General features: G+C 28.8%; 2 protein-coding genes and 1 non-coding gene across 3 annotated transcripts; 1 reads left to right on the forward strand and 2 right to left on the reverse strand.

The window, feature by feature from the left end:
* LOC111421327 (uncharacterized) lies at positions 1 to 1,614 on the reverse strand. Its single transcript, XM_023054466.2, has 3 exons — positions 1,351 to 1,614; positions 676 to 1,300; positions 1 to 618 (listed from the first exon to the last, which is right to left on the reverse strand). Exons 1-3 carry the CDS (start codon positions 1,404 to 1,406, stop codon positions 79 to 81), a joined length of 1,221 nt encoding a protein of 406 aa, XP_022910234.2. The 5' UTR covers positions 1,407 to 1,614; the 3' UTR covers positions 1 to 78.
* Positions 1,615 to 4,886: 3,272 nt separating this feature from the next.
* Positions 4,887 to 8,646, forward strand: LOC111421331 (NADH dehydrogenase (ubiquinone) 49 kDa subunit). Its single transcript, XM_023054473.2, has 6 exons — positions 4,887 to 5,243; positions 5,294 to 5,683; positions 5,851 to 6,014; positions 6,076 to 6,325; positions 6,379 to 6,475; positions 8,401 to 8,646. Exons 1-6 carry the CDS (start codon positions 4,959 to 4,961, stop codon positions 8,580 to 8,582), a joined length of 1,368 nt encoding a protein of 455 aa, XP_022910241.2. The 5' UTR covers positions 4,887 to 4,958; the 3' UTR covers positions 8,583 to 8,646.
* TRNAE-UUC (transfer RNA glutamic acid (anticodon UUC)) lies at positions 5,723 to 5,794 on the reverse strand. The gene has a single exon. It is a non-coding gene; the product is annotated as a tRNA-Glu (tRNA).
* Positions 8,647 to 10,203: the final 1,557 nt, after the last annotated feature.

Genomic DNA, 10,203 nt, shown 5'->3' on the forward strand with positions numbered 1-10,203 from the left:
CAAGTTTGAGTCCTTGTATTTGACCATAATAATATAAAACATTTAATAATTTATTTCACCCCCGCTTTTATAACCAAATTACTCCAAATTATACTCCTCATTACTTTGATTTAAATCAGTAACAATAAACCAACTAGGAACCTGCCATAAACGAAACACATTCAATTCCATATCTTTTTCTTGCTCCTTCAACAAAGCCAAATGCTTCTTAACACCACATTCAATTTCTTTTAAAGACCTATACTGTTGCAACAACGTCCCGTTTTTTTGCAACGTCTCCTCCAACTTTGATTTTAAAGCTTTAATCTCAGCTTCGCGACGAGAAACGGCACAAATTAAATTTGTCATTGCATCGGAAATCGGTTCATTTTGTTGTTTTTGACCTGCACAATTATTTAGGGGCATTCCATCTAAACTTGATTCATCCAATGAGGTACTAAACGATAAACAACTACTCGTTCCGGCAACGTCTGTTTCTTGATCGGAATTTAATTCCCTTGAGATTGCTCCGGCTATTGATTGTTGATGTTGTCGACTTAAAAGGTGTTCGCTTTTATTGTGGAGGTTATGAAACCATTGGTCGCAAGTTCTACAATATAATTCTTCGTTATCTTCATCCTAAAATTAATTTATTTATTAATTATAAATTATTTTAACCATTAAAATTTTTTTTACATCAATATCATCAGTTGCATCCATATCACTTTCAGATAACACATTATATTTAGCCCTTTTCTTGCGTTTATTAGCTAAATATAATTGGTAAGCCCCCGATTGTCGGTATTCTCTAAATTCTTCTCTATATCTTCGTTTTTCTTCCTCTGCTTTCTCTAAATAAGGAGTTTTTTCTTCTAAAGTTAAAGAGGACCACTTATTCCCGATTAATTTAGTTTTTTCATGAAACGGTAAATTAATATCTTTTAATAACTTCCTTTGATCGTTTAAAAATAAATTGTAACCAGTAGCAGGGGCTTTTGGGGGTAAATGTAATAATTCGGGTTTTCTTTTTCTCCCTTTAGGCCAACCACCTCTCTTTTTCACCGGGGGTTTCTCAACTTCAAACTTAACATTACTTTTTACATCGATACTTTCTGGTTTGACTAAATCGAAGGATATAGGCTCTTGAATGCTTTGAATATTTATCACATCTATGCTCGATTCGCTCGTAAAACCATCACTATCGGCTACAACCTCCTTATTTTGTTGTTGTGAGAGTAATTGTGTTGCTACGCTGTGGAGCTCTTCTACTGATAAATTTAAATTTGACGATAACGCGTCGGTTACCGACATACAAACTAATCTAAAAATTAATTGTTAATTTATTAAACACTGAAAAATTTGGGTACTTACCCTTTACTCGTTTCAATTAAAATTCCATTTTTTAATAAATCATTTGCTTCTTCCATCTTTTCTAACCTCACTTTTTTTTCCGGGTTTAAGGCGATCTTTTAGATTTTTTTCATCATCCGTTGCGTTGAAGCATTTTTAATTTAACATGGGCGTAAATTATTAATAAAATTATTATTAAATAATTACGATTAAGGAAATTGTTGCGAAAATAAGGTGGAAAATGGATAAAATGTAAAGGATTTTAGTGGTGGCGCCACCTGTTATGATTTTACGTAATTTAATTAAATCTATCAATAAATATTTTTTGGTACAATTAATTCAATTAATTAAAATCAATTTAAATGTTTATTCTTAATTATTTATTTTGATAAATACGATTTTTTAACAAACGGAAAATTAGTTATTAAAATAATTAAAAATTTGTTATAGCGCCATCTTTTAGGATTTTATCTTTTCTAACGTCATATTTTTTCCGAGTTAAAAGCGATCTTTTAGATTCAAGAATTGTTAATTTAACGTTGGAGTAAACTATTGTTTATAAAATTATTATTAAATAATTGCGATTTAGGAAATTTGAGAAAATAAGGTGGAAAATGTAAAGGATTTAGATGGTGGCGCCACCTGTTATGATTTTACGTAATTTAATTAAATCTATCAATAAATATTTTTTGATACAATTAATTCAATTAATTAAAATCAATTTAAATGTTTATTCTTAATTATTTATTTTGATAAATACGATTTTTTAACAAACGGAGAATTAATTATTAAAATAATAAAAAACTTGTTATAGCGCCATCTTTTAGGATTATATCTCTTCTAACCCCATATTTTTTCAGAGTTAAAAGCAATCTTTTAGATTCAAGAATTATTAATTTAACGTGCGAGTAAACTATTGTTTATAAAATTATTACTAAACAATTGCAATTTAGGAAATTTTCGAAAATAAGGTGGAAAATGTAAAGGATTTCGATGGTGGTGCCACCTGTTATGATTTTACGTAATTTAATTAAATCTATTAATATTTTTTTATATAATTAAGTCAATTAATTAGAATTAACTTAAATGTTTATTCTTAATTATTTATTTTAATAAATACGATTTTTTAACAAACGGAGATTTAATTATTAAAATAATAAAAAACTTGTTATAGCGCCATCTTTTAGGATTATATCTCTTCTAACCCCATATTTTTTCAGAGTTAAAAGCAATCTATTAGATTCAAGAATTATTAATTTAACGTTGGAGTAAACTATTGTTTATAAAATTATTATTAAATAATTGCGATTTAGGAAATTTGCGAAAATAAGGTGAAAAATGTAAAGGATTTCGATGGTGGCACCACCTGTTATGATTTTACGTAATTTAATCAAATCTATCAATAAATATTTTTTGATATAATTAATTTAAATAATTAAAACTTATATAATAAAGTAAATTAAACTTAAAACTTAAAAATAATTACAAAATGATGGAAATTTTTTTTTTAAATATGTTAAGAATAGGTCTGAATTCTAGTTATTTTTCTTAAAAACAAAATATTAAATTTCTTGGAAATTAACTTATGGCAAGGGGTGTTTGCAAAAACATTATATGAGTGGTGCGCATACCGAATCCGAAAAACGAAAAACAAAATCTAAAAAAATCTAAGAAACCAACCGACTTAGATACACCAAGAAATTCTACAATTTGAAAAAATAGATGAACTTTTAATTTTGACATATTTGTCAACTTCATAAAAAATCCTTTAAAATGAGTCTAAACTCGACATATTTAACTTTAATATTAACGGAGATACAATCACTTCCGGTTTGAAACGTCAACGTCAATTTTGACATATTTGTCATCTTCATTAAAAAATCTTTAAAATGAGTCCAAACATGACGCACTTATCTCAAAAAACAAAAAAATTAGAATAAAAAACACTAAACCCGAAGTTAGCAACAAGGAAGATAGCAATTTAATTTTTAAATATTAATACCAACCCTAGTTTTTTATTTTTTTTTTATTAAATTTTTGTTTTTGTGACAAATATTGAGACATTTTATAAAAATTAAGAATATGTCAAAATGACATTGACATTTCAAACCGGAAGTTGCTTATATCTCGAGTAATATTGGAATTAAACATATCATGTTTGGACTCATTTTAAAGGATTTTTCACGACAATTACAAATATGTCAAAATCGACGTTGACATTTCTAACCGGAAATTGAGCATAGCTTCATTAATATTGAAGATAAATATGCCGTGTCTGTACTCATTTTAAAGGATTTTTAATGAAGATTATAAATATGTCAAAATTGAGGTTGACATTTTAAACATGAAGCTACTTATCATATAATAGACAAATGGACAACTTCATGGTGTTCTTTCATGATGTATTCTTTATAAAAAAAACTTTAAAATAAGTCCAAACATGACGCACTTATCTCAAAAAGGTTTGAATAAAAAAACGTTAAACCTGAAGTTAGCAACAATGAAGATAGCAATTTAACTATTAAATATTAATACCAACTTTTATTTTTAATTTTTTTTATTATATTTTTGTTTTTGTGACAAATATTGAGACATTTTGTAAAAATTAAGAATATGTCAAAATGACATTGACATTTCAAACCGGAAGTTGCTTATATTTCGACTAATATTGGAATTAAACGTATCATGTTTGGGCTCATTTTAAAGGATTTTTTACGACAATTACAAATATGTCAAAATCGACGTTGACGTTTCTAACCGGAACTTGACCATAACTTCATTAATATTGAAGATAAATATGCCGTGTTTGTACTTATTTTAAAGGATTTTTAATGAAGATTACAAATATGTCAAAATTGAGGTTGACATTTTAAACTTGAAGTCAGTTATCATAAAATAGGCAAATTGACAACGTCATGGTGTTTTTTTATGATATATTCTTTATTCAAAAAAATCGCTAAAATGAATCCAAACATGATATTGCTACATATCGCTATGTTGTATATTTTTATTGCACTAAAACGGAATTCGAGGTACTTGACGATCTCGGATATCTAAAGATTCATGTTATTAGTTCAATTTTCTTAATAAATAACTTTTAAATTTTTTAAAACAATTAAAAATTTGTTGTAGCGCCCTCTTTTAGGATTTATCTAACCCCACTTTTTCTTCCGGGTTAAAGGCGATCTTTTAGATTTTTTTTTCATCCGTTGGATTGAAGCATTATTAATTTAACGTGGGCGTAAATTGTTAATAAAGTTATTATTAAATAATTGCGATTTAGGAAATTGTTGCGAAAATAAGGTGGAAAATGGATAAAATGTAAAGGATTTCGATGGTGGCGCCACCTGTTATGATTTTACGTAATTTAATTAAATCGATCAATAAATAATATTTTTTGATATAATTAATTATATTCATTAAAACTTACTTAAATGCATTTCTTAAATCATTTTTTTGATAAATACAATTTTTTAACAAACGGAGAATTAATTATTAAAATATTAAAAAATGTCTTGTGGCGCCATCTTTTAGGAGTTCACCAAAGCCGATTTGAAGTTGTTTATTTAAACGTCAATGTCAATTATTTATTAGATTTATTCGTTTTAAATAAATCTAATTAAACGAATATGATGTTAATTACATCATTTGAGAAAGCTGTATTAAAACTTACCCAAAAGAAGAACGTTGTGACTCAAATTCGTACTCATCGATGGTGTCCAGACGCCGAATTTTTCCAACAATTTAATGGGGCCGTAATAAATGAACCCCCGGGGTTAAAGATACCACCGCCGAGATGGAACGATAAAGTAGAACCAGCTAACGTAACCATACAAAATTTGGCGATTAATTTTGGGCCACAACATCCAGCCGCTCACGGTGTTTTACGATTAGTTACTCACCTAGATGGAGAAGTAAAAAAATTAAATTAAAACGATATCAAAAAAGTATTAATAATTTTTAGATTGTGACTCGCGTTGTACCTCACATTGGTTTTCTTCATCGTGGTACTGAAAAATTAATGGAATATAAAACGTACGTTCAAGGTTTGCCATATATGGATCGTCTGGATTACGTTTCTGTGATGTGTAACGAACTTACATATTGTTTAGCAGTTGAGCGTCTCCTAAACATACAAGTTCCTCGTCGCGGAATGTACATAAGAACATTAATGTGCGAATTAAATCGAATTTTAAACCACCTATTAGCTTTGGCTTGCACGATTTTGGACGTCGGAGCTATAACCCCGTTATTTTGGATGTTCGATGAGCGTGATAAAATCATGGAAATTTTTGAAAGGGTGTGTGGGGCGAGAATGCACGTCGCTTATTTTAGACCAGGAGGTGTCACTTTGGTAAATAAATATTTTTAACAAAAAAAAAAAAAAAAAATTTTCCGATACCGGGAATCGAACCCGAGCCTCCTGGGTGAAAGCCAGGTATCCTAGCCACTAGACCATATCGGAATGATACAAAACATAACCTATCTAAAAATTATTTACTTCAAATTAATCATTTTTAGGATATCCCAATCGGTTTATTAGACGATATACACGATTTAATACGAAAATTAGGTGAAAGAATGGATGAAGTTGAAGATTTAGTAACAGATAATCGAATTTGGATCATGCGTACAAAAGATATTGGGGTGATTTCAGCTGAGGAAGCGATTAATTGGGGATTTTCGTAACAAAAAAATGATTTAATTTAGTTTTTAATCGATTAAAATCAATTTTAATCAATTTAGAGGGGTTATGTTGAGAGGATCCGGTATTAAATGGGATCTGCGTAAAACGCAACCGTACGAGGTTTACGATGAATTAGAATTCGATGTTCCAACAACTGTTAATGGGGACTGTTACGATAGATATTTGTGCAGATTTTATGAAATTAGACAGTCGATTAGGTTAATTGATCAAATAATTAATCGTATGCCCGAAGGGGAGATAAAAACGGACGATCATAAAGTTTGTCCGCCGAAAAGACACGAGATGAAGGTAAAAATTGTGTTTAAAAAAGTACTCCTATAATAAATAAGAAATTTTTTTAGAGGTCTATGGAAGCGCTTATTCATCATTTTAAATATTTTTCGAGAGGTTTTGAGGTTCCACCTGGCACTACTTATGTTGCTACGGAACATCCAAAAGGTACAATTGGACCGCGTTATGCATCACAAATGAATTATGTTGAGAAATATAAGTCTTCTCAGAATAGACAGGCTCAAAACTATAGAAAATTGTTTGGTGCCTATCCACTTTAATCACAGAACACTGATGACAGCTATCACAAGGACAGAGGGCATACAGGGTGTTTCTGTAAGTCGTGGCATAAATATAATCACTAAAACTAAAGACAAAATGATGACGATTCGTCTAAAAATTAAAGAAAATAATCTCCAGTTTGATAAATAACTTCAGGTTTAAAATGTCAACCTCAATTTTGATATATTTGTAATCTTCATTAAAAATCCTTTAAAATGAGTACAAACACGACATATTTATTTTCAATATTAATGAAGTTATGGTTAACTTCCGGTTAAGAATGTCAACGTCAATTTTGACATATTTGTAATCGTCGTGAAAAATCCTTTAAAATGAGTCCAAACATGATACGTTTAATTCCAATATTACTCGAGATATAAGCAACTTCCGGTTTGAAATGTCAACGTCATTTTGACATATTCTTAATTTTTATAAAATGTCTCAATATTTGTCACAAAAACAAAAATATAATAAAAAAAAATAAAAAATTAAGGTTGGTATTAATATTTAAAAATTAAATTGGTCTTCATTGTTGCTAATTTCGGGTTTAATGTTTTTTATTCTAACTTTTTTGTTTTTTGAGATAAATGCATCATGTTTGGACTCATTTTAAAGGTTTTTTAATGAAGATGACAAATATGTCAAAATTGACGTTGACGTTTCAAACCGGAAGTGATTGTATCTCCACTAATATTAAAGTTAAATATGTCGAGTTTGGACTCATTTTAAAGGATTTTTTATGAAGTTGAGAAATATGTCAAAATTAAAAATTGAAAGTTAAAATTTTTTGGTATTTTGAGGTAAATGCATCATATTTGGACTCATTTTAAAGGCTTTTTAATAAAGAATACATCATGAAAGAACACCCTGAAGTTGTCCATTTGTCTATTATATGATAACTAACTCCATGTTTAAAATGTCAACCTTAATTTTGATATATTTGTAATCTTCATTAGAAATCCTTTAAAATGAGTACAAACACCACATATTTATCTTCAATATTAATGAAGTTATGGTCAACTTCCGGTTAAGAATGTCAACGTCAATTTTGACATATTTGCAATCGTCGTGAAAAATCCTTTAAAATGAGTCCAAACATGATACGTTTAATTCCAATATTACTCGAGATATAAGCAACTTCCGGTTTGAAATGTCAACGTCATTTTGACATATTCTTAATTTTTATAAAATGTCTTAATATTTGTCACAAAAACAAATATATAATAAAAAAATAAAAAATTAAGGTTGGTATTAATATTTAAAAATTAAATTGCTATCTTCACTGTTGCTAACTTCGGGTTTAATGTTTTTTATTCTAACTTTTTTGTTTTTTGAGATAAGTGCATCATGTTTGGACTCATTTTAAAGGTTTTTTAATGAAGATGACAAATATGTCAAAATTGACGTTTCAAACCGGAAGTGATTGTATCTCCATTAATATTAAAGTTAAATATGTCGAGTTTGGACTCATTTTAAAGGATTTTTTACGACTATTACAAATATATCAAAATTAAAAGTTCATCTATTTTTTCAAATTGCAGAATTTCTTAGTGTATCTAAGTCAGTTCCTAGACGTATGATGCAAATCGGACTTGAAATCGTATTGTCGCGTAGCTTTATCTTTTAAAACAAATAGTATTTTAGGTATTTCGGTATTCTGCATTGTTTCTAAGATAAGTTACACCTTTACCTACTAGACAACATGAAAATCTCTAAAAGCGATAAAATTTCACTTAGTCAAGTGATGTATAACGCGGTCCAATTACACATAATAATAATAATAGGATCAATATCACATTTTTAAATAATAGGTGAATTTGGAATATTTATTGTATCGGATGGTACATCAAAACCATATCGATGCCACATAAGAGCTCCAGGTTTTGTTCACTTGGCTGGAATGAATAAACTGATGGGAACGGGAGCTTATTTGGCTGATATTGTAGCGGTTATAGGCACAATAGACGTTGTATTTGGAGATGTTGACCGTTAATCATCATTATATATATATCCTTTTATATATTTTTTTATTAATTAATAAAAAACATCAAATTAACTTTTTGCTTGATTATAAAAACTCCACAACTACAAAACCAAGGACTGCTACATCCTTTGTTCTTTTGTAATCGTAACCTTAACATTTACCACAAGTAGATTTCGCATTTTGATTATGGTTTCTTTTATCTTTTGCCATTTCACGTGTATGGTCCAGTCTTGTCTATTTCCTTCATTATTCCAATGTTATTAAGTTATATGTTAACTTGGTACTCTTCCCGTTTTTCGCTCGTTTACAACTCCACGATCTCAAGACGTCTGTGTTTTTGGTTTTGTGAATGTCTTTAACTCTGCTCCTCTAATGACTTTAATGTCACGTACTGCATATCTCATTGATCTTGTGTATGTTATATAATTCATTATTCATTTTTGTGCTCTTCCTTCAGGTGCAAAGATTATTTTGTGTATTATCTTATGGTTGTAGAAGAATTTAATATTAGAATTAAACGTATCATGTTTGGACTCATTTTAAAGGATTTTTCACGACCATTACAAATATGTCAAAATGGACGTTGACATTCTTAACCGGAAGTTGCATATATCTCGAGTAATATTAGAATTAAACCTATCATGTTTGGACTCATTTTAAATGTTTTTTAAGATAAATATGCCGTGTGTGTATTGATTTTAAAGGTTTTTTAATAAAGAATATCATGAAGTTGTCCATTATATGATAGCTAACTTCAGATTTAAAATGTTACGTAACTGGTTCGTTAGAACTTTTTCAAGTTCCACTATTCGTAGAGGTCTGAAATTTTGGTAGCATGGGTTGTTCATTCGGAACTTTCGATCTAAAATATTTTCAAGATGGCCGCCACTTCCGGTCTACCGGAAGTAGACCACAACTTCGTTATTTTAAATGGAATGCTATAGTTTTTATACACCGTTTAATTGTAAGTAGAAAATAGGTAGACTTTGATAAAAGTTATTGGTACCTAGCGTTTTTCGTTTTCTCATTATTCAATGGCGAGAAAGTCAAAAATTTTAAATGGGGCGTTCCATTTAAAATTTTTTTAGCCTGTCAGAAAGGGAATTTATTTCTCTACAAATTATCTATAAACATTCCTTTAAGATGCCCGGCTAAACTTAAAACTTTCTAGGTCTAGTGTTAGTTCTAATTTTAATTGTTATTTAACCCTAAATTCTTGTACATACATTTTAATTGATCTAAAAATATTTTTTTTTGATTTAATCCACTTACCTTGCTTATAATTTCATCTATTCACCCATTTTGAATTAAATACAACCTTCAAATCCAATTAATTGTGTTTTTCATTAAGAAAACTTAAATTCAACGTCAATTTTGACAAGCAACTGCAATATCTGGATCTTAATCACCATGGTAACCATGGTAACCGAGTCAAGTTGGATAACCTTAAAATAATAAAATTTTATTTCGATTTTTTTATCAATTCAAACCTAATTTTTGTTAATTTTAAAACAATTTAAATTTTTTACGATTATCTCGCTTTTTTTTTAATATCTTTATATTTTTGTGTATTGCTTCTTAAGTGAAATAACTGTATAAATAAAAACATAGAAAATAGCTTCGTACTAAA

Source organism: Onthophagus taurus, chromosome 3 (assembly GCF_036711975.1).
Source record: "Onthophagus taurus isolate NC chromosome 3, IU_Otau_3.0, whole genome shotgun sequence".
Taxonomy (NCBI): Eukaryota; Metazoa; Arthropoda; class Insecta; order Coleoptera; family Scarabaeidae; genus Onthophagus; species Onthophagus taurus.

Coding starts and splice junctions, on each gene's coding strand:
- LOC111421331 (XM_023054473.2), top strand. CDS start 4,959: ATGATGTTAATTACATCATTTGAGAAAGCTGTATTAAAACTTACCCAA. Junction 5,684..5,850: donor GACCAGGAGGTGTCACTTTG/GTAAATAAATAT, acceptor AATCATTTTTAG/GATATCCCAATCGGTTTATT. Junction 6,326..6,378: donor CGAAAAGACACGAGATGAAG/GTAAAAATTGTG, acceptor AAATTTTTTTAG/AGGTCTATGGAAGCGCTTAT.
- LOC111421327 (XM_023054466.2), bottom strand. CDS start 1,406: ATGGAAGAAGCAAATGATTTATTAAAAAATGGAATTTTAATTGAAACG. Junction 1,301..1,350: donor TTAATTGAAACGAGTAAAGG/GTAAGTACCCAA, acceptor ATTAATTTTTAG/ATTAGTTTGTATGTCGGTAA. Junction 619..675: donor ATGCAACTGATGATATTGAT/GTAAAAAAAATT, acceptor AATTAATTTTAG/GATGAAGATAACGAAGAATT.